The following is a 23,085-nucleotide window of genomic DNA, read 5'->3' as shown; positions in this document are numbered from 1 at the left end:
CACATTCCTTTGTATCAGGGGCTGGAAAGGAACCCTGGAGTCCTGCGCCCTTATTCATGCCCATCAGACCACCCTTTTCTCACTGAGCTGGAAATTTGGGCCGAGTCCCACAAAAGTATTTTGGTGCCTAACTCCCTCTGATCTAAAGGGGCTTTAGGTACCTACATACTTTTGCGGGCACTGGGCCCAAATCCAGGAGTCCAACTGGCAGGTTGCTTGTGCCTCCAGAAGCAGTGCTGGAGGGTCTGTTACACTATGGAAGAAAACCAGGATGCAAGGCAGAAGGAGAAGGCAAAGGAAATCAAGGTCAGAATTAAATTCTTTAATACAAAAAAAGTGTTTGTCGTCGTCGTCGTCGTTTTTAAGATATATCTGTAATTTCTTTGTTTAAAAATAAATATGTACTAAGGAATATCTTGAAAAAATTCACTAGACACAATATGTAGTGTTAATATCTTTTTTCCCCGCAATTATTACAGATAAACAGTAGCACCAATAAATAAAATGATAACAAATATTAAAATTAAAAAGGAGAGAGATTCAAGATGTAGAATTTTCTATTTTTCCTGTCTCTTCTTTTTACATATATAAAAAAATCGTAGCGTCTATTTAATCCGAATCACACATATACATAAACATATATATATATATATACAAACACATAGCCAAATATATATATAGTATGTAGATGTATATCTAACCCTCGTCTCAATAGGAATGTGTAGGGGTAGGTGTTAGAGAAATTAATTAAATAACTGCCCATAACATGCTACTGACTCTGCCAACAATTGGGGAGAGATGGGACGGGACAACAGGGAAGTTAAAATCTTTACACAACCAGTACAAATAAAAAAAAAGAAATAAAAGAAATAAAAGAAATAAAAGAGGTACGGCTTATAAATAGTTGAAATTAAATATTAACAAAGAATACTGAAAAATCCCTACTCTTTAATTAAATTATCTGTTTAATTTCTAATTTAAAGAGGGATATTAAATAAGTATATAAAACACTTTCTCTTCCCTCCCCCCCATCGGAAGCCTCTGTCTTGCGCATGATGCAGCATGAGTATTATACATTGCAGATGCAAGCACCCACCCGTGTGTTTTTCCTCCTTCTGAAAGCCATCGGTCGGATGGGGAGCTCCTAGTGGTTAGTAGTCACTTGTTGTGAGTCTGTTTTTAGACTTGTCTTGTCTTTCTGGAAGATTTCCGTGTTGTACATTATCAAGCGTTGAAAATTCAGTTGCAGATGATGTTTGGCAGCATTCTGACACAGACCGAGTACCTTTTTGATTATTATTATTATTATTAATAATTTTAATCACAGAACTAGATTATATATATCCACATAGATGTACAAACACTCTTTCAGGGGTGTGTGTGTGTGCGCAGGTGTACAAGGTGGGTTTCACATACACCACAGGGTATATTGCAGATACACACACAGCCAAGATTTTCAGACATAACGTAGGGATTCCGTCTGCCTTCACATTCGATTCCCCAGCCCAGGGGGCCTGATATTTACAGAACGTCAAGAAAAAAAATCTGACTTTCTAAAGGGTCATTCACACTGGGCACGCAAAACTGTAGGCAGCAAAAATTGCTTCCTTTTCCCTCCCTTCAATCTTGGCATACATATATATGTATTTTATATGTAAATATATATATATATATGTATAAGAGAGAGAGAAAAACACAAACATACATACACACAGAAACAAATGCACACATTCACATACACACACACCCCAACTGTGTATATACTTTTGATTAATATCCCTTTCCAGAAATGTTCCATAAGCATCTTGGATGCTCTTGAGTGGCAGCTCTGTGCATGAAGAAAGCAGACAGTGCTGAACAATTGTGTGGCTATGCACCGGTCCCCATTCTTGCTTCAGCACACTGTAGGCCTTGCGTCCTTTTGCAGCCACCAAGGGCGGAAATCTAGACTCCTGTGATACTTCCTCGAATGGAAAGTTAGTGCGCATCAGCCGCCCACCATCCTTAAGTAACCAGCACGTCTCTCTGGCAAAGTTTCTATAGTGAATAGAGTCAACGCAAAATGTACACTGACATCCCATGTCCCAGCAAGGCAGGCAGGTTATGAGACGGTAAGGGCGAAAGTTGGGGGAAGAGAGGGGAGGAGGAATCCTTGATCACGCAGATGGCCATTTCCTTGGCCTTTGACCCATCGCACCCTAGGATGCCTCTCTTTGGAACTCCCTGCCCATCCTCTCGGTCACCTCTCCTCCCTGTCCCAGGCAAGGAGAAGGTGGTTTGTGGAACAGCACACTCTACAGAGAAACAGCGGAGGCCGCACAAGTCAGTTAGAGTTAAGAAGTTTACACCCAGCGCTTCTACTTAAGTCCAGTCTTAGCTTGTTTCTTATGCCCCAAGTAGCCCGCTTGTGTCCACAGCAGTCGAGTATTATCCAGTGAAGACACCAATAACATTAGCAATGTTAAAAAAATAATCAGTATATATATATATATAATATATATATATGTGTGTGTGTGTGTGTTTGTGGTTAAGATATACATATATGTATATATAGATGTGGTTAAAATATATATACATATATATATATGTATATGCATGTATACACACATATATATGTATGTATGGGAAAACCCATCAAATACACCCCTATAGTCTTCCTGGCTCTGTTATTTAGCAGCATGAAAAGAAAAATAAAATAAAACAGTTCAAAACCCAAAGGTGAATTCTGTGCGGCGGGTGCCTTGGGGAATGTTCCTTCCAGAGTCCATCGTCCGTACTGAAAGTGCTGTGCTCTACCGATCCTTCATTTTTAGGGTTCATTTGGATTAGTGTTTTGTTTTGTTTTGTTTTCTGCCCAGGCGAGAAATCAGGCTCCAGAAACAGGGCTGTTCCCCCTTCTTTTCGGCTGCTCACCGTCTCGGTTTTTCACATCTGCCAGAGAGGAGAGGGGAGGGAAAAAAAAAAAAAAAAAGAGAGAGAGGAGAGGTTAATGTTTGTGATTAGAGGGCAAAAGGGGAGGCAAATACGACAGGGAAGGGAAGGAAGGGAAGTGACGGATGTGTTTAAGAGCACATGGTGTTAAGACATGGCGTGATGTCACTGGTGGGGTAAGGTGCTGTGCAGACGGGGCAAAACAGCTGAGAATCTTAACCCATGGCTAGATGAATTCTACTCCCCCAAATCCACCCAGACTGGGAGATACTGGTACAGGGTAAATTTAGAAGCAGGAATCACCACCTTCCCCACATACCAACTGTGCTGAGTGTCTTTATGCACCCTCTCACATCACAGACAGATGCACACACACACATACACACGCACGTACACACACAGAAAAACAAGGCTAAGCAGTGCATGCAGAAAGGCACACTCCCTCAGCTCTTCATCTAGTCCCCTGTTTGGGTTGGAAGCAGTGCAGACAACAAAGTCTCATGCAGGCAAGAGTGTGAAAAGAAAGTGCCTCTCATTACACTGGCTGCCAAGAGCAGGGATTAGCGCCAAAGAACAGCAGCAGCAGCAGCTCACAGAAGCAGCAGGAGAAATGAGAACTTGCCCTTCCCTGTAGGGCCCAATTCAAACTCTACAAGGAAAAGGAGCAGGAGGATCTTCAGCTTAACCAAATTTATAACCAGAAACAGGTAAGTTACCTGCTCCTATGACTCCTTCCTATCCTTTGGGCCAACATAGCAGCTTTGGAAACCTCCTATAGTGCCCACCATCCCACCAGAGGGAGAGACTGGCAAGAGAAACTAGTAAAATACTTGAGGCACCATTACTACTTTGAGGTGTTGTCTTTTTTTTTTTTTCTTTTCAATTTGAGAGTATTTCTCATGTTTCACACTCTGCAGAGATAATTTCCAGATATTGTAGGAACAGGGTACAGGAGCAGGGGAAAAATGTCAAGGTTAAGTTTGGTCTCACTCTTCAGGAACTATGATTGCTGAGAGAATTATAAACTTGGAAGCTGCTCTATTCTGGCCTCTCCAATTTACTTTCCCACTCAAGTTACAGCACCTTAGAAAATCCCTCTGTATGCAGAGCAGTTTTCAAAGCTCTGGCAGTGCCAGAGGCCTCGCTGGGTTTTGGGCAAGGCACCGTAGCACCGAACGGAAGTACCTGCTAATTGCAGAAGTCTTAGTCACCCAGCCAAATCCAGGCAGGCAAATGGATGCCTCTTCGTTCAGGATGTAGCCAAAGTAGGCCCTGGATCTCTCTCCCTTTTCTCACTCAACCACTGACACTGCAATATTCCCTTGACAAGAAGAAGTTCCTAGATATCTGTGAATGGGGCCCAACCTCAGAGTCACAGCCAAAGACTCGTTAGCAATCCATCCCTGTGCATCTCTCTATGGATAGGTAGGATGATCACACGTTAGGGATGCACATATAGCTGGTGTGAGTCAAAAGACCCTACGGAGTTCACCAAAGCACCCAGGTGTCAACCAGGAATCTCAGTTCCTGCTCATGTCCATGCTTTAAATGGCGTGACAGGTAGCACTCAGACAACACATGCATAGCACGGATCTCTGAACAGACACAGTGTCTTTGCATCTCCCCCACAACTGAAACAGAGACCTCTGCCTGCCTCCATCTACAGACGGTCTGAATCCCACTGCATCCCATATTACAGCCCTTCAAACCACAACTCTGGCCGAGGCATGCAGGGAACTTAAAGCGCAGTGCAAGAGGACAGGATCCTCTCCCTGGCTTTAGCAGGCAAAGGAGAACCTGAGGACAGCCTTGCAGTAGGCTCCTGGCTTGGCTTCCCTCACTCTGCAAGCAGCAGAGTGCCCACAAGCTGCATAAAGAGAGGCTTGAAAGACAGGGATGCTCAAATCCTAGTCAGCTAGCAAGAATTTGGCCTTGTCCAACAGCACCCTCAGAGCTGCATATAAGCAATGTACAGAGGGCTACAGACCCTTCCCCTGGCTACCGTGTCGATATGAACTCTGTCATCATGTCCTAGGGGAAAGGATATCTTAGATACAAACGCTCTGTCCGTGGGAGCCATCCCCATCCAAGTCCTGACAGCACATCAGAAACGCACAGCCATCATTTGACACAGGGAAACTGTCCTCATCTCAGTTAATCCCTCTGCCCTCTGGCCCAAGTAGGACAGAGGAAAGAAGTGATTACAGAGCACTGGTGCCAGAAGTCAGCAAGAAGCAAGCTCTCCCCCCACTTTCTCTTTCTCTCTCTCTTTCTCTTTCTCTTTGTGTGTTTCTCTTTCATCCTTCAGGACACAAACCTGCAAGTGCGCTCGTTTAACTCAAGCTGCCTCGACTTGCAACGTGAGTCTGTGAATTTGCAGGAACATTTACAGGTCTGGGGATCTTGTACAAACAAGTGCTTTCTCCTTTCTGAGCAAGGCTCACAGTGACTGCAAAAAGGCAAAAGGAAAGATGTCTAAGCTACAGCGCTTCAGCAGAAAGAAAATACACATGCAACACCCTAAACATCAAAGCAATCCCCTTGCCCCCTCCCGCAGCCCCCATGCTGCCCACTGGAGTGTCACAGGCTGATGGGCTTTCCAGCAGCACCGTGGCAGTCCCAGGACCTCTTCAGGACAGCAACCCCTTGCATTAGCGTAAATAGAAAGAAAACAGGCTCTCTGCACAGTATTCACAAATGCTGCATTGGATCTAGTCGGCACAGGCCAAAAGGAGGAGGAAAGGGGAAGCAAGGATGGGAAGGTGAGAGGTCCCAACTGGCTATTGATCTATCAATGAAAGGCATTCTCTGAAGTGAGCTATTCGAGTAGAAAGAGGCCAGCGGCTAAAAGAGTTAAATACACAGGGGCTCTCCTCCCCTGGAAGGCAGCTGGGCTCCAGCATCATGTGCTTACCCTCGCAGTCTGCACTGCCATTCTTCCTGTGCCCCTCATCCCCACCTTGCCACCTAGGAGTTTCCTATGGAAAGGCCAGGAATTTGCAATGCAGAATTCTGTGAACTACCATGAGAGAGACGGAGCGAGAAAGACAGAGACAGAGCGAGAGAGAGAGAGAGAGAGAAGCCACCAAGTCCAGCCGAGAGAGAGAAAGAGCGAGAGAGGACGCCCCACCATCTCCCAACACCCCTCTCCAGGCTCCCACCATCCCACCTCTCCTCTCCACTTGTGTTTCCACCAGACACGCACGCACACGTGCGCACGCACACGCACACACATGCACGGCAGACACCAGACTGTCTGTCGCCAGTCATCACAGCAACCAGGGCACAAGACCAGCGTGGGGGAAGTGTAGGACAGAGCTGAAAATGGAACGAGTGGAAAAGAGGTGCAGAGCACTCGCTTGCCCACCCGTGCTCCTACACCCCGGGGAAGTGGTCACCACTGACGATTAGAGCGAGCCAAGCAAGCTAGAGCCACCTTCCCTGAGCATCCCTTAGTGCCAGAGCTGTGCCACCACAAGCGCTGCCCCTGCAGGATCTGCAGCCCACCAGTGACTGAGGAGACAAGGGTGAGATTTCAAGTGAGCAGCAAGCAGGCGGATTGGTTTGGGGAGAGGGAGGGAAGAGAGTCTACGAGCAGAGGACAAACGTACAAGCTGGGTGGTTTGTACCGGCCTTTCTTGCGCTTTCTCTTTTGACCCTTCCCCTTTCCTCGCTTTGATTTTCTGGAAGAAAAACAACAAAAAAAAAAAAACAGAAAAAGAGAGAGAGAAGGAAGGAAAGAAAGGGAGAGAAAGAGAGAAAATGGAAGAAAAACGCAAGGAAGAAGAGAAAAAAAATACAGCCACGTGCCTTGCCAGGAGGGGGAAGCCCACGAGGCGGGCGCGGCGGGCAGGCCGAAGCAGCTCGGGTCTCCCGCTCGCACACAACGCCCCGCGCTGGAGCCGCCCGCAGCCGAGCCAGCGCCGGCGCCGCGGCGTGCGCAGCGGCCGCCTCACGGGGGGCGATGGCAGCCGCCTCAGCCAAGGCACATCTGCAGCTGGCTGGCACGCAGGGGTGCCCGCTCCCTCCGGAGAGGGGTGAGGGGACAGAAAGCCTCGGGAAAGCATCACGCACGCACAGGGAGGGCAGGCAGCTGGCTCAGGCGGCAAGCTCAGACACACACCGCTTGACAGGAGACACCCTGAGCAGAGGGGCTCTCCCACTCCTCCTGCCATGGGGGAAGAGAAGATGCTGAGGGCCACAGCAGTGCCCAGCACCAGCCTGAGGAGGGGGCAGCCTGGTTCCGAGGGGCACTGGCATCACTCCTGCCTTGGGATGGGAGTGAAGGGACCCTGGGGGAGCCCTGCTCTACATGATGCTGCTATGCAAGGGGCTATCTAGCCTGACCACTCTGCTCGCCCACCCACCTCCTTCCCGGGGCTCACAGGACCCCAGGAGATCTCACTGTCCTCTAGCTACCACCTCTAGCATCCTCCCTCCTGATCCCCCCCAGGAGAAAGAGGGAGGCCCGACCCCGTTCTGGCACCCAGAGGATGCTAACCAGATCTTCGCTCCATTCCTCTCCAACCCGTACCCTTGACATGAGTGGAGCGAACGGAGTCGAGGCACTGACGCGCTGCTTAAGAAAGTCACCAACTGCTCCTGCTTCCTGAGCAAGGGCTGGGACATGCAGGCCTGTAGGTTGCCCTGATCTCTACGTCTGGTGAGAGCCTGGCAGACAAGTGAGCCCCAGCACTAGCAGCTCAGCAGAGACTGCCTCCTTCCCCGCTCCGCCTCACTCCTTCCCTGGCACAGCCCACCTATAGAAGGGGTTGTAGACATAAGGGGACAGAAAGGAAAGCACCTTAGGGGTGCTGCTTAGGCCCTGTCCAAGTCTTTTCACTGGAACAAGTGTCTGAGCATTGGCTCCCTCTCAGCCTCTGGCCCTAGCTGCAGGAGCTACCGGGTAGCCGTGAGTGGGGGAACCAACCTGAGCGGAGGAGAGGGGCACCGATGCAAGAGGGCTTTCAATCCAGCACAAATCAAAGCACACCAGTCACTCCCACCCCTTCCCCTCCTTCCCAGGGCGTGCAGAGCCAGCAGAGAGCAGGCAAGGTGCTGTTAGAAGAGGAGAGGGAAGTGCCACACGATCAGGGTTGGCTGCTTCACCCACACCCCATCCTCACCAGAGTTCACACAGACCCAGCTCTTGCACACCTTCAAAACACAGAGCCACACAGACCGACTGGCCCCGGCACGGCCCCGCACAGAGAGGAGCCATGGCTGCACGCAGCCCACTGCAACCACGAGCAGATTTCCAGGGGGAGGAGGAGAGGCTGGAAGGCAGCTAGAAATACACAACCACCAGGAGAGGGGTGAAAGAAGGTGTCTCTCACTCTCCCACTTGCTCTCTCTGTCTGCTTCAGCCAATATTCACCCCTTTTCTCTCCAATTCCGCACCTCTAAATGGCAGAGCCGCTATCCCAGCCATGCGCAGTCCAGTTGACCCCCTCGCCCAGGGAGGTCACTCTTTTTTCGATGTTGTTCCACGTTTTGTGATCGTTCCTGCAACTACTGCAGGACGAGAGCTTACTTTTCTACTTTTCACAACCTTTTTATTTTGAGGAGGAAGGAGAGGGAAGGTTGTCCTTAACCTCCTTCAGGTCACCAAAGCAAATCCATCGGCTTGAAAAAACTCTCACAAAAGCCTCCACCAAGACCTCGTCAGGACATCCGCTTTCTTTTCTGCCCTCCCAGGCCCCCTGCCCAGCCAACAGCAGTGTCACACCGTGCATGGCATCAGCCCTGCCTCCACCAGGCCTCTACTGCCACCTTTCCCTGTAGCCAGCAGAGTTCCTACCCAAGCTGCTGTGACAGAAGCCAGCAAGTTCTCACTCAAGCAGCAAGAAAAAATTAATAAAGAAAGGCAGCGATATGCAGTAACCAGAAACACCCCAGGAAGAGGGAAGGGAGAGTGGGGGCTGCACCTTGAATCCATTCTGGTAGGACACACACGACGGGACTTCCCTGACTCGGGGTAAAGCATTAGGAATGACTGCCATGGTCGTGGGTCATGCAAGCTCCAGGTCTGGGGTATGAAGGAAGGACCGTCAGATCTGGGTTTCTGTGCCCACCTGGAAGGGATTCAGAGTGTCGCCCCATGCACTAACATATGCCATCTCCAAAAACACTGTCTCGAAGTGAGTATCTCCAACCAATCAAAGAAATGGGCAAGGGGCAGTGGAGAGAGGAAACACCAACCAACCACCAAAAGAGAAAGGAGGAAAGGTTTGCCACTTACTTTTCTTGTTTATTTTTGACATCTTTCTTTGGTCTGTGGGGAAAAATAAAACAAGAGCCTTATTAGAAGGGAGCTTACCAAACACACTTCCAGCATTATCCCCGGTTCCCACAAGTCCATGCCCGGCTGCCATTGCAGGATGCCCATGGCACAGGTTAAGTGATCCTTCTCAAAGTGTCTGTTCTCCCATTTCACCTTCCTGGCAGGCAGTGCCAACAGTTCCCAGGTTGTAGGCTAGCACTGCCCACCCACAATATCTAGAGATAGAGGGTCCTCACCTGGAAAGGACTTATTTTCCCAGGCTCCGCCATCCCACTATAAACCAGTTCAGGATAGTGCAGAAGCTTCTGGACAACAATCCCAACCCAGTGGCAGGAGAAAGAAAAGACTCAGGATAAGTTTATTGCAAGTGCAACTAATGCTGCTCCAATCTCACCTGCAGTCACATTTACTGTGCTGTAAGAAGCTCATATGCGATATGTGCTGACTCTGATGGGGTTTAATTCTCATGATCTGGAAAAAAGGAAACAAAAAGGGTCACTACCTATTCACTATTTACATTCACAGCTCCAAAACAGTCTGCTGAAGAGCAGAACATTTGCACCCCACGAACTTCTGGAAAGAGCATGGCATAGTTTGAGCAGGCTTTGTCACCCCAATCTCTCAGGCAGGGAAGGCCTTTGATCACAAACAAGCAGCCGCACCAGGCTCGTGCCAAAGCTCTGTTTGCTCATACATGCAAAGTGCCAGAAAGGGTGGACTGCCCTGGAGAAGGACACAGGAGCAGGCATTACACCGCAGCGGGGTTCTCGCTGAACCATGCCTGGTTGGTAGCAGAGATACAGCAACAAGATCCTCCAACATATTCTCGGATAAGAGATAAGCTTCAGCCTAAAGCAAAAGCCCAAAGCAAAGGCTCCATATCCTGCATGGTCTCCCTAAACCACCACTCTGTCCTGGCTGACATCTCACTTTCTCAGTGACTCGGCATTCCAGATAAGCCTGGTGCTCTATGCTTAACACACGCTGCAGAGCCAAACACCTGCCTAGACCTCAAGCCCTCCAAGGAAGTCACCTTGGAAGTTACACATGGTGCTACATGTGTCGCCACAGCCTTTCAAGGCAGAACCTGGCTGGACCACTAGCTTTAGCATTTGCACCAGAGGTCTACTCAAATGCCTTTGACCCTTTACAGGCACATGGGCATAACAGTCAACAACCACAATTCAGCCAAGAATGGTAGGAAGAAAACCATCCTTAGCTGCACCACACAAGTAGGGCCTGGCCCAGACTGGAGCCTGCAAATAGGAAAACAGTGTGGGGAACCATGGAAGCAAACAGACAGGTTCTCTGCCAGAGAGATTAAACATGACTTAGGTCACAGGTGAAAACAGCTTGCTAGTAATCACGCAGTCCTGCACGTCTCTTGTCCATACCACAATGTGATGACAACATTTACAGGGGCCATTCAAGAGGCTGAGCGAGAAACTAGAAGGAGGAGGTTTGGAGGTTAGGGATTATGAGCATCAGCAACATTGAGCTAGGATCCAGGCTGGCAGAGAAGGGCAGTGGCAAACCTCTCTAAGGGCAGTTTGCATCTTCCTAATGCACCCAGACTTTGCCTTCACAGCCAGTCTCTGTCCCCTCCAAGAAATGAATTCAGCAGCCTCCAAACAAAGGAGGAGGATGCCCACAGGCAGAAAGGCTTTTACACTTGACACTGCCACAGCATGTTTCTTAGAGCCCCTTTCCACCCTGCTGTGCCAATGCAGCTAATGACCCAAATCCCCCACTCCGCTGGTAAAGGCTGACCTCACATGCCCTCCGGGAGAGAGAGCACTGACAGGCTTTTCCCTTTTGCACTAGTCAGCTGCCTGGAGAGCAACAGCTGTGTGGGACCAAGTGCTGCGCTAAGGTGGAGGAAGGACCTGCAAAGGCTCTTCGTGGGGGCCTCAAGAAATAACAACATCACAAATGCCTCTACACTCAGCAGTGTTCCTCTGCATGCTCCCAGCTTCTGTATTTTGCTGCTAGTAGGGTCAGTCACTGAAAAAGAGATTCTCCTCTTAGCCTTGAACAGGGAGGAAAAACAGCTCATTTTTCAACCTTGTGTGGTATAATGCTGGGCAGAAGGATGAAGAGAGAACTAAGACGTGAACCCTCCTGATCTGACACTCTCCAAGGTCTCCACCTCCCGGGATAGGATGCTCTCCTCTGGATGAGTTGAAGCTAGGAGATGGGAGAGGTCATGTTGGCTGACTTGCACCCTCCACCCTGGCACGCCAGCTTGCAAGGTGGGCCCTCACCTCCATCGTGACGTTGTACACATCCACAGGGACACACTCTAGGCCCTCATCGCCGCAGCAACCTGCACATCTCATCAGAGGTACACAGGATGGCTTGAATATGTACTCCACCTCATCAGGGTACTCCTGGAAAATGTCCACCAGGGTCTCAATTGTCCTGCAGAAGCTGCGTTCGTAGACTTCCAGGAATTTGATAACTACAAGGAAGAATGGAGGGAAGAAGTTAATGCCAATTCAGCTCATGAACACCCAGTGCTTCACCCCTTAAAAAGAACAAGACAGCTGCAACACATCTACCCTATACTCTTCACCAACACTCTTGCAGGCCTAAGTCCTTTGTCTCTGCCCTCCACACACGCACACAGACACACATACGTACACACACACACACAGAAATCACGTGAGTTAGAGGAGAAAAATCTCCTCCTACTGCTACTTCACGGCAGAGAAAACATGGACAGGATAGCCCCACTACTTGGACTGACCCTCCCTGACACCACGATCCATCCCGTAGCTGCCTCATCCCGTAGCTGCCTCCTCCCCAGATCCCTTCTCCTGCTATCCCCCCCGCTCTCAGACAAGCTGCCACTAAACATATTAGCTCAGACAAAAAGCACCTGAGGCTGCTGAACACAACTTGGCCTCTAGATTAAGGCCCTTCACTGGTTTGTCTTTCGCCCTCTTTCCAAACAGCTACTTGCTGACCAAGTGCGTTTTAGAAGGCAGAAGCCACCTTTCCACAGAGGCACAGAGGCACTCCTGAGCACAACCAGACAGTTCTGAACAACCAATCCACATCTTCACCATTCCCCTCACCTGTCCCTCCTCCCCATGCAGATTACCCACCTCAACGTGCCACCTTCAGAACCAACACAGCACCTGTTACAAGTCGCTCTGTCTCTGCACTGACCAGTTTCCCAGAGCAAGGAATCAAGCCATCCACGGAAAGATTCCAAGCAAGCCCACAGCACCCCCGAGATTCACCAGACCACACAGAGTTGACTACCGAACCACAATGAGGCAGTGTGGGAGGGGGAACAGGGTGGATCTGCCTTTATTCCATGCCTTCCCTCTGAATGGAGCAAACACTAAGTGCTTGCGATCTGCACTGATTTCACAAGGATTTCTCAATGTTTCCCAGTGTCTTGCCAAAGCTTCATCTTGCTGCTTGGTCAAGGGTTGGAGAGATTTAAAGAGATGAGAGATAGTATAGATAAGTACACACGCACGAAATCCAGCTGCCAGTACAGTTCTGCAAACAGTGAGTACCTGGAGTTTGTGAGGCCTCCTAGCTCTACCAGCATGCAGGCAAGGAAGATGTCTCAAATGCAGCAGATGACAAATGTAGGCACAAAGAGATACTGATTGCCCCGTGCTGCTAGGCATTGTAGTGATCCACCTGCACAGTATGCAGAGTCCTATAGCACTGAGGTTGATAACTCTGTGTGATAAGCACAAACTGCTTGCATCATGGAAAAAAATGGGCTCCGGTAAGCGTTTCTAGAGTGCCCTGAACTTGTGACAAACTGGCATAAAGGTTACTTTGCCACGAAAAATGCAAAAGCTGCTGGGCTTGGAGCTCACAGCCCGCAGCTAATTGTTGAAAGTTAATTCTAGGTCATGCAGAGCTGACAGTGCCACAGAGCTGGGCGAGCGCGTCCAGGAGGGGAGGAGCTGCCATCCAGGGAGTCTGAAGTGTCAGAGAGCACGAGCGGCTATTAAAAGAGAAAGTGGCTTATGAAAGGGAAAGGCAGCCTAGTAGGCATGCACTTCTTGTTGGCATTCCTAGTGCAAAAGACAGCATGTCCCTGTTCCTCGCCCCTTGCCTCCTCCTCTAAGCACAGGATGCCTCCTGTCTCTTCTCCTGCCTTGTCTGTGCTACCTTCTTCCTCCTGTTCCCTTTCAGAGTGACCTTAGTCACTGTCTGTGCTTCAACAAGTTGGACAGTTTAATATGTGGGAAACTCTGCAGTCACAGTGACAGCCACGGATCAGCACTGTTGATTATTTACATCGTGCCAGCAGGACGGATCTGGGTTCTCTGGCAGTAAAGGCACAGTTCTGGAAAATAATGCTCGTGGAACCATGGAAGGGGGAAGGAAGGAAGAGAGTGGGAGGGAAAGCAACTGTTACCTATGCAAATCAAAGGCTACTCCCTGAATTAGTCTGGGGCGTAAAGAGGCAGAAACTGAGGAGAAACCTGAAGTGAAACTGATTCAGTTCTATCATGCTGTCCAAGCACGAGCAGCTGGATTATACCAGTGAGCCTGGACTACAGACTAACCGCAAAATAGCACATGCAATTCTTTTGCAGAGTCTTTATTTCGGTGGCTGTGCCCTGATGACTGTACTTGAGATCTGGGAGAAGTGACAGGATCAAATGCTTCCCATAAAGAATCTGGGAGTTTTTGCCTTTACTTAATGTATGATGATTTTCCAAAGTCTGAATCAGCCTCTGAAAAGGAAAAGGGGATTCTTCCTCCAGCCTCCATGAAAATCCCCTTGCCTTGATTTCACTGCACACAGAGCATTCACCACACACACTAGTCAAGGCCTCACAGTCAATTTGCACAATTGGTACCCAGACCTGAGCATGTGACTGAGACACAGTCATTCCCACAACAGAGCCCTGCCCCTGCTACTGTATCGACATTTACACCTAGATATCTGCAGTCTTATCCCACACTTTGCAGGCTGATTCAGCCCATGCCTCCTTTCCATTGGTCGTGTCGGGGACGGAAGAACATGCCTGTCTCTCACAGAGAAATACGGGAAGGTCATTGAAGGACTAGCACCACTTGGCCTGCTCCCTCCCTGCGTGGCCTCAGCCCCTGTTAAAACTTAATCCCACGTTTAACCCACGCCCCTCACCTGTAAAACACCTCCAGATTTGAACCAGAGGCTCTTCTTTGTGAATGGAAGGGGAAGTAAGGTTAAAACCCAGCCAGGACCCACATTAACTCTTCAGGGCAGGCATACCCGCAGCAGACAGGACCTAGTCCAAATTTGGAACAGTCGAGTGGAAACAAGCTAGACTAGAAAAGGAGCAAGTCTGTGATCTTTCTGCCTCCCTCCCCGTCAATGGCTTAGCAGCAATACAGACACACTGTTCTTTTAAAAATAAAGAGTGCAGCCACAAGTGCTGGTGGTTTCCTTTATTTATACCAGAAAATCTTTTCTCGTGAAGCAAACAAAGAGTGTTTGTCTGACTCCTCTACAACTTCCCATGCCACAAAACATGTGGAAAGCTCTCTCAGTGCAAAAGGGTAGGGGCTCAAGCTAAAATTGCGGCCTCCAAGCCGAGGAAGTCCCTCCCAAACGAAAATCCATCAGTGCGTGACATCTCCGAGCAAGAACAAACCGGCCAAAGAACAAAAGATCACCCCTTAGCAAACCCCCAAATCCATAAGAGCTTTAGTAGAGGGAGCTGCAGAATTGTCCTTGTTGAAAAGGGGCATGTCAATGTCCCCTCTCCACAGAGTAGAAACTGAGGCACAGAGAGAGACTCCCCAAGGTCACACAGCAGGCCAGAAGTACAGCCAAGTAATGCCAAGAGTCCTGATTTCTAGCTCACAGATGTATTCGCATTGCAGAACCAGGAATAGCACCAAGGCAAGAGCACTTAAGTCCCACCACTCACATCTCCCCCCGTCCCAGCAGCCTTCTCATGACAGGGAATTACATTCTGTTCAACCGTTCCTGTCCCCAGGAGGGTGGTTGGCCACAAAAAAATGGCACAGATGAGTATACTACCTCATTTATACCAACAGCAGAGGGATTGGTTACCAAAATAAGCCTCACAGCAGGCTCTATCTTGATCCCTCTGGAGTCACTGAACCTTCCTCTGTTGACTTCAGCAGGAGCAAGGGTCAAGCGCAACACACGGCAGCCCGCCAGCAAATCACAAATGGATGCCCATGCAAAATGGACACCTATCACCAGCGCAGCCATCCACAAACCTCTGGCAACACAAAGGCAGCCCGGCATACCAATAAAGTTACAGAAATTGAAAAGAGAGAATAGAGTGTAAAAAAAAAAGATTTAAAAAAATAAGAAAAAAAGGCCAATCTGGGCCCACGCTGCTGGAGCCCTCTGCTGACCTCCAGCTGGAATAACTTGGGAGGTCACAATCTGCCAGGTCCCCCGCGAGACCCACAAAGGCAGTAAATGAGTGGGGCTGCTCCATCGCGAAGGTGTGGGAGAAACACGGGCAGATCAGGTTAACGAAGTGGAAGGTCACCTCGGCCTGATGGCTACCAAGTCCACTGTACTTTTACCCCTCTTCTTAAGTAAGCACCGTGGAGGGAAAGCAGAGCTGCCACAGCACACGGGGCATCATCGGGCAGAGCCCCCAGGCACTTGGGGCACTGCCACAGCCGGGTCCTTGGGCAACCGGACATGCACAAATGGCAAGAGCTGCAGAGGTGCAGTTGCGATACTGCCACCGTGCTGGGACAGAGAGCTGCATAGGCCGCTCAGAGCCCGCTGGGGCCGCTGGCTTGAGCTCGGGTAAAAGGGCGCTTAGCAAGAGCGTCCTGGCCTGCTGGGGGGGACTGTCGGGAGGGCCGATGCTGGCACATCAGCCTAGCCTGCTGGAGCTGCTTCTCCTTTTTTATTTTTTCACTCTTTTTTCCCTTTCTTTCTCTTTTTCCCTCCCCCGAGCCCCGGCAGTCCCAGAGGGGTCGAGGCACCGCTTCACCCTTTGTTCGGGGATCAGCCCTGTCCGCAGCTCGAGCCGGGTGTCGGGGCGGGGGGGGAAGCGAGGCGAGCTGCAGCAGTGACAAATTCGTTCCTCACGGCACTGTGGCAAATCCCTAGGAAACTGTTCGCAGCTACACGGCTCTTTGTGTGCCCCTGCATATACATATATATATATGTTCACAGATAGATTTATAGGAGGGCGCACACGCGTGGCGGAGCGTGTGCGTGCGCGGACGCACGCACGCAGCTTTGCTGAGTTGTGGGAAAGGCGCGGCGGGCTGGGCCGGCCCCACGGCGGCGGCGCCCGGCCCCACGGCGGCGCGGCAGTGGGGGCGACGCCGCCGCCATGAAGGGCTCCATGGCGGCGCCCCCCGCGCCGCCGCCCGAGACGGGGTGGCGGTGGCTCCCGGCAGCGGCTGGGGCTGCCCCCCTACCCACCGAGCCCCGCGGCCGCCCCCCGGCCCCCCCAGCACTTACCTTCATTGGGTTTCCGCTCCCCATCCCCCAGGGCAGGAGCAGCCTTCGACAACTGCAAAGATAACAGAAAATCGTCAAAACGCGGAGACGCCGCCTGCTCCCTGGGGGCACCTTTGCCCCCCCCCCGCCCCGGCCCCAGCAGGTCTCCCCCACACCCCCCAGGGTGAAGCCTTCCCCCCTCCCTGGCCCAGCCAGGCACAGAGAGACCTTTTGTCTTCCCCTTCTCTCCATGCAGGAGCCGAAATAAAAATTGTGCTGCAGCCGGAGCAAGCGTAGAAGCGTGTCTGGGGGTGGCATGGCGACACCCTGCAGTGCCCCCCCACTCCTGCACCCCACAGGGTGAGGGCAGCCCAACCCAAGGAGAGCGAAACATGTCCCCTGCAAAGTCAATTTTCAACGACTGAGGTCAAAAACGAGAGAGCAGTTCGGGGCTGGCGGGGCGGGGGGGGACGGGGACTGGAGAGAAAAATAACATTGGTGACCTTCTCACGCTGACATGACAAATATGCCAGGAGATTTGCCCGCGTTCACACTCCAAGGCGAGCTCGTGGAAGGTATTTCCAAAAGGGGCCTGCCTCGCTGGGTGACCCAGGCGGGCGGCAGGCCCCGTGCTGCCTTTAAAGCAGCCAGCCGCTTTGCTTCCCCCCGCAGCCTCCTTCTCCCCACCACGGAGGTGAATCCAGCCGCGAGAGCGGGGAGGGCTGGGGGGAGGCCGGCTGTCAGGCTCGAAAGGGCATTGCTCCTCTCTCAATGTCACACATGTCTGCGCTGAGCCATGGTGGCCGCCGAGGTGTCGATATCTGGCCCCGCGTCAGAGCAGTTAACTGCTACTGCACTACTTTTTTTTTTTTTTTTTTTGGCTGGTAAATCCATGGAATGGTGCCTGGTTTCCCTCCTGTCCCCTTGGCATGGACGGGGCTGCGCGTGTAAAGGGCCCAGTCCACAGTCACTCCATGGTGCAGACCTTTCCAAGGGCACCCACCTACTTTTTGAGCACTAAAAAAAGGCCCCAAGCCCACAGAGGTGAGCTCTGCGTTCATCCCCGCTGTCCTGGGGACACTTGCAAGCAGCTGAAGCAAGTAGAACTGGAAACAGGTAACCCACTCCCAGACCAGGATGGAGAAATGTCAGAACGCTTTACTACAGAGCAAGTCTTTCCAACTCCAGATGTAACAACAACTCCAGTCCTGCTCTGCATGAGGGTTCTAGCTCTCACTTAACTTTCCAGGCAAGTCAGGTTTCCCCCTGCTGTTCAGATCTGAACCAAAACCAGATAGTGCCCCACTCTCTTCACTTGTGCAATGTATATTGCCACCTGAGTGACACCACACACACCAGACACGGCTGCATTTCAGCAGAAGTCTAAAAATAGGCGCGAAACATGCACACAACATATTGTTTTATCAGCAAGGCACTGTATTTAGGCTCAGAAAAAGCTCCTGATCTCACAGTTGTAACTCCAGTCAGAAACACAACTGAATTAGGCAGGCAAAGTCCACCCCAAGCTCACAATAGGAATATTCTACCTATAGCCTTCTACGCAGCCCTGCACACAGGGCCAGTACCATCTCGCAAGCACTTTTTAAAAAGTGTCTGCTTTTAAAAGGAAGCAAAAAGAGAGTTGCCCAAGGCCCAGGAGCCCTTCTCCCAACCATTCCTTTGTGTCCAGGAGTGCTTCCCTTTGTCTAAGGCTCTCCTGACTTAGCTCCTTTCTTCTCCGTTTGGCTGAGTCCTTCACTACCTGGCCATAACACACCTGACCAGGCTTGAGCCACTCCATGCATGGAGCTCTTTCTTCTCTAAGGAGGAAGGGCCCTGTGCCCAACCACAGGGCTAAGGCAATGTGATAACAGCTTAAAAAGCAGGTTCTGAGGAATAGTTTTGTTCCTGAAGTGCGGTGAAGATCACTGAAACAGCACAAACAAAATGGAGACAGCTTAGATTGCAAAGCCATTCAGTGTCCCAAGATCTATGAGTCAAAAGAAAACTGCGCCAGGTCAGAAAAGCCCCAATTTGTGTCATAGCAAGGGAAGAGAATTACTAGACAAATAATCCTGTGCAAGCCCCAATGTCCCCAAGGCCTTCCGCAGAGGGATTTGAGCTTCACACACTGAGCGACCGTGATGGACTGCGCAAAATCAGCTCAGAGAGATTTCCAGGGTACTCTGGCCATTCTCCATGTGAGGCTGCCCAGCCTTCTGCTGCCAAGGCCCTTGCCTCCCCGCACAGGGGAGGCAGGTATCAGAACGCAGATGTGAGCCACACACTTCCACACCTGCCACCTGGCCAGCACCTCTCCCTGCCCCAATGTACATGGAACAAGATCCTGAAGCCTTTCTCAGAGCTCACCTATACCCATTCCACCCCTAGAGGAAGGGAACGGAGTTCGGTACAGAGCTGAGCTGGAGTGGGTGAGCAAGGGTGCTGAGTCCCCCACGACTGACCGCTGCACGCCGTTTCTGAGCACCCGAGGGGAGTTCTCTCTAGAAACCCAGAACTACCAGTAAGATTGTGTTCACCTACTACATTGAAAAACTTCACTGGCCTTTTGGCAATGCCTTTACCTGCAGCCGGTGCCCTCAAAGCCTGCTCAGCAGAACAGTAGATGGGGTGGGAGATTTTGCCTCACTTTAGACCAAGGTGCTACAGATCATACAGGACAACGTGAAACCAAAAGCTTTCCGAGGGACAGGCAGACTCAGCAGGCCCTTCAGTGGAAGCCTGAAGGTTACCTTCTCCTCTGCTGGCTTTTGGAATTACTCAACAGTTCTGTAACACAACTTCTTTCCAATAGATTTTCAACATTTCCCAGAGTTGTGGAAGTAACCCAGGAGCTCATAAGACGGGTAAATAATGCTGGGAATGGGCTAAACAAGGGGAAGCTTCTTTTTGTGCCATTTGGAGGCCAAAGCAAATGCACCTGCTGAAGCAGGGCAAAACTCTCCCTAACGAATGAACGGCCTCACCCTGTCTGTGTGTCTGTACCTTCCCTTCTCCTTCAGTTCCAGTATGAAGCAAGTTATTCTTTGGAGGGAGAGAAAAGGTTAATCGAGTCATTCCTCTACAACCATCACCCCCCTCACCAATACCACCAGTACTCTTTTTCTCCCTTCCCCTCCCCCTAATCTGTGCAGCCTCATTAAAAGAGCTTTGTAACTGTTTAGGACTGGAACAAACAATCCATCCACTTTGAGAGGGACTCTGGGACAGGAGTTAAGGCACTTTTCGTGTTAGGCGCTAGAAATTCTTCTCAGCGGTTTCTACTTAAGGGGCGGGGGGGAGGTTCACTGTGCTCCTTCTCCATTGTACATTCAGGCAGCGGTTGGTAATCCTGCAAGCGGCCAGCCCAGCAGAGGCACCTCTGACACAGAGCAGAACGGAGAGGATGGCGTATTTGGGTTTGCTGGGGAGCCCCTCTGAGGTGGCAGTACTGCTGTCCTCTACTCCGCTCCCCGAGGAGCTCTCCTCAGAGCCTGTCCTCAGAGCAAGGACAAACAGCTGCCCTGGGAAGGTGACCCACTGCGGCCCGTCGCTGAAGGGCTCGGGAGGCAGGTTCTGGTGGTTCCCAGCATGGCCTGGCACAGCGAAATACCAAAAGCAGCGAGCCTGGTGGGTGTGTGATCATTAGCAGTCTAGTCACAGGCTCGGTCTCCCTCCCTCCATGTCTGATCACTGCCTCTTCCCTATGGCAATACAGCTGGTGTAGTCAGGTCCCAGCGCCTTTCAGAGAAGGAAGGGAAGAGTACCCAGACCCGTTTCAGGGGTAACCTGCCACCGAGCTGCAGCCAAGACCCTCAAACAAAGGATGATTGGCAGTGACCGCCCATCACTCATTCTCGAGGAAAGAGGGGCCTGGAAGAGAACAACCACTCCAGCCTCCATGACCCCACAGCAGTGAGGACCATACACCCATACACCGCAGCTCAGGCAACAGCACCGTGAAGCCACCTTTCCTCCTGTCCTACGCAATGCAGCCATTGCCACAAGTGGAGGCAGCCACCTGTGGCATCAAGCGCTTCCCAGCCCAGATCATGACACAACTTTGCACTGTCCTGGCCCCACTGCGGGAGCAACCATAACAGCTTCCTCAATAGCAAGACATCCCCCGGTGCCTTTCCCAGTGGAGCACTGCGATTCCAGCGGCTCTCCTCTCTCACCTGTAGGAAAGCAGCCCGACACGCGCTGGACCCTGCCTTCCCAACTCAGCCTCTGCCAGGGCTTTTATTTAATTCTCTCCAACGTGCCTGGCTAGCTAGATAGGTTTTATTCAGCACGACAGTCTGATTAACAGTGCAGATAAATATTATCATCAAAGCACAAAGCCCTACTCCCAACGTGAAGAGTCATGCTTTCTGCCATGCCCACAGCCATCGTCAAGCTGCCTACGTGAGATCCGCTGGTATTTCTAACGTTCCCATCACCGTGGTGCCCAGGCGGCCAACGGACAAATAAGGACAGAACTGAAGGGCAGACCTTACCATCTATTTGAGCACTTATATGGCCCGTATGTCCCAACTATCTGAACATCTAGTAATCTCTCATAGATTTATGCTCATATTTTCCCCTATGGCCCCTGAATTTTTTCTACTTTTTTCCCACCATTATTTTCTTTCTTTCTTTCTTTCTTTTTTTTCTATCAGCACCATCCTCCTGCCTGGGGGGAGAGGCAGCATGAGGCTTTTACATACACAACTCATGAGGACAGACAAACCTGGGCACTACCTGATCCAGAGATTCATCTCAGGAAGGGGAGGGGAGAAGGAGCAAGGGGAGGGTTGAAGGGTATTACCACTAGACACGGATACAGAGCGTCTAACCGACAGGCAGGGAACTGATTCTATTGTACTCAGGAGTTTACTCAGGCGCTGTGAGGCAAAGAAACCCTGTTTTAGGTAATGGTGAAAAACTCTTCGAGAGCGGAAACAACTGTCCCATAAAGCAGGTCTGGCACACAGGCTGCACAGACCTGCTCATGACACGCGCATAACGAGAGCCGAGCCGTGGCTCCTACCAAGCACAGCCCAACATACGCCTGTCACTAAAGAAAGTAGAGATATAACAGGCTAGAAACAAAGCGTGCAGTGCCTGCATGACTTCGGTTACAGCCGAAATGGCTCCTAACTGGGGAGTTACCTTCCAGCATCAATGCTGAATAATCAATGTGCATAACCGATTAGTTTGCAAACGGCATTTATTTTTATGATTCCGAGAGATGATCTAGCCAACATTGTCTCCAAGTGCTGAGGAGAAATGGCAGGAGAAAACTAACCTGTTATAGCCTTTAAAACATAATCCACGTCCGCCTAGCAAACACTGCCACTTCACGTGGACACTCTGACTAAACCCCTTAATATCTCTTGGCAACGTGGCCCTCTTGATTATTTTAGAAACAGAAAGATTTATAGGACAGGTTTGTATAAAAAGCTTTTTTTCCCCCCTTTTAAAACAAACAAAAAAAATAAACAAAAAGGAGGAAGAGTTGGTTTCTAATCACTCAGGAATGACAATGAGGTAAAAGTAAAAGTGATCAAGAAGGAAAAGAAAAATGAGGGGTTTTGTAATCTCGGTGCAGGAGGTATGCATTTTGAAAAAAAAAATCAATCTGGAAGAAATTCAGGATCCATTTTGTCCTCTTTGATCTCTATTTGTTTTTCCAGCTAGGTATTTTGAACTCCACTCGGCAGCACGAACCCGAGCCGGGACCCAAGGCAAATACCGCCGAAACACCCTTTTGCAATGTCAGGAGACCCGAGGACGGCGGCAGAGGCTGATGCAAGAAGCGAGGCGCGCTGCCTCCCTGCCCCGCGCCGCCCGCAGCGCCCCGGCTCTCGCCCCGGCCCGGTCCCGGCTCCGGTCCCGGTCCCGGTCCCGGCCCGGCGGGACCCCGCACGGGAGCCCCACGCCGGGAGCATGAGGGGCGCGCACGGCCCACGCGGCTCCTCGCGGGGGGGCTGTGAGGCGCTGCAGGGAGCACTTCTGCCCCCGTCAGCACGCTGTATACGTGTGTCTGTGAATATACATACTATATATATAGCCACAGACGCATATATGCATATATATATATATATACCTGCACACACCCGCGCTCCCCCGTGCCAGCACAATGGGCAGCAAAGGGGCACCACACCAAGCAGGTGGGGGACGGGGGGCGCGAAAAAAAAAATAAAATGAAAAGGAGGGAGAAAGAAATGGAGGGGAAAAAAAGTCTTTCTTTTTCCCTCGCCCGCCGCCCCTCCTGCCCCCCGGCACAAAAGCCGCCGCGCCGCGCCGCTTACCTCCGCGCTGTGCAGATAGAGCAGCGCCGCCAGCCCCCAGTGGATCCAAGTGAGCAGAAAGTTCATGGTTGCCGGCGCACGCCGCGGAGCGGGGCCCGCCGCGCTCCGCCTCGCCGCCGCCCCGCCGCCGCCGCCCCGCCGCGCTCTCGCCCGCG

At 51.0% G+C, this 23,085-nt stretch overlaps 1 protein-coding gene across 9 annotated transcripts; it reads right to left on the bottom strand.

Moving 5' to 3' along the window:
• Positions 1–307: 307 nt before the first annotated feature.
• On the bottom strand, positions 308–23,066 carry VEGFA (vascular endothelial growth factor A). 9 transcript variants are annotated; one of them, XM_088524228.1, is made up of 9 exons: positions 22,931–23,066; positions 16,656–16,707; positions 11,479–11,675; positions 9,609–9,685; positions 9,173–9,205; positions 8,859–9,005; positions 6,543–6,614; positions 5,249–5,380; positions 308–2,931 (listed from the first exon to the last, which is right to left on the bottom strand). In XM_088524228.1, the coding sequence occupies exons 1-9, from the start codon at positions 22,994–22,996 to the stop codon at positions 2,910–2,912; spliced, it is 798 nt and encodes a 265-aa protein (XP_088380354.1). In that variant the 5' UTR covers positions 22,997–23,066; the 3' UTR covers positions 308–2,909. The 9 variants fall into 9 exon arrangements, with proteins under 9 accessions (XP_088380354.1, XP_088380356.1, XP_088380355.1 ...); XM_088524230.1 differs by lacking the exon at positions 5,249–5,380; XM_088524229.1 differs by lacking the exon at positions 6,543–6,614.
• Positions 23,067–23,085: the final 19 nt, after the last annotated feature.

The sequence above is a fragment of the Tinamus guttatus genome, unplaced genomic scaffold (genome assembly GCF_059628265.1).
Source record: "Tinamus guttatus ecotype Peru unplaced genomic scaffold, ASM5962826v1 Tinamus_guttatus_pri_ptg000208l, whole genome shotgun sequence".
NCBI lineage: Eukaryota > Metazoa > Chordata > Aves > Tinamiformes > Tinamidae > Tinamus > Tinamus guttatus.
Note: the sequence above shows the minus strand (reverse complement) of the source record. Positions and strands in the feature narration are given on the sequence as shown.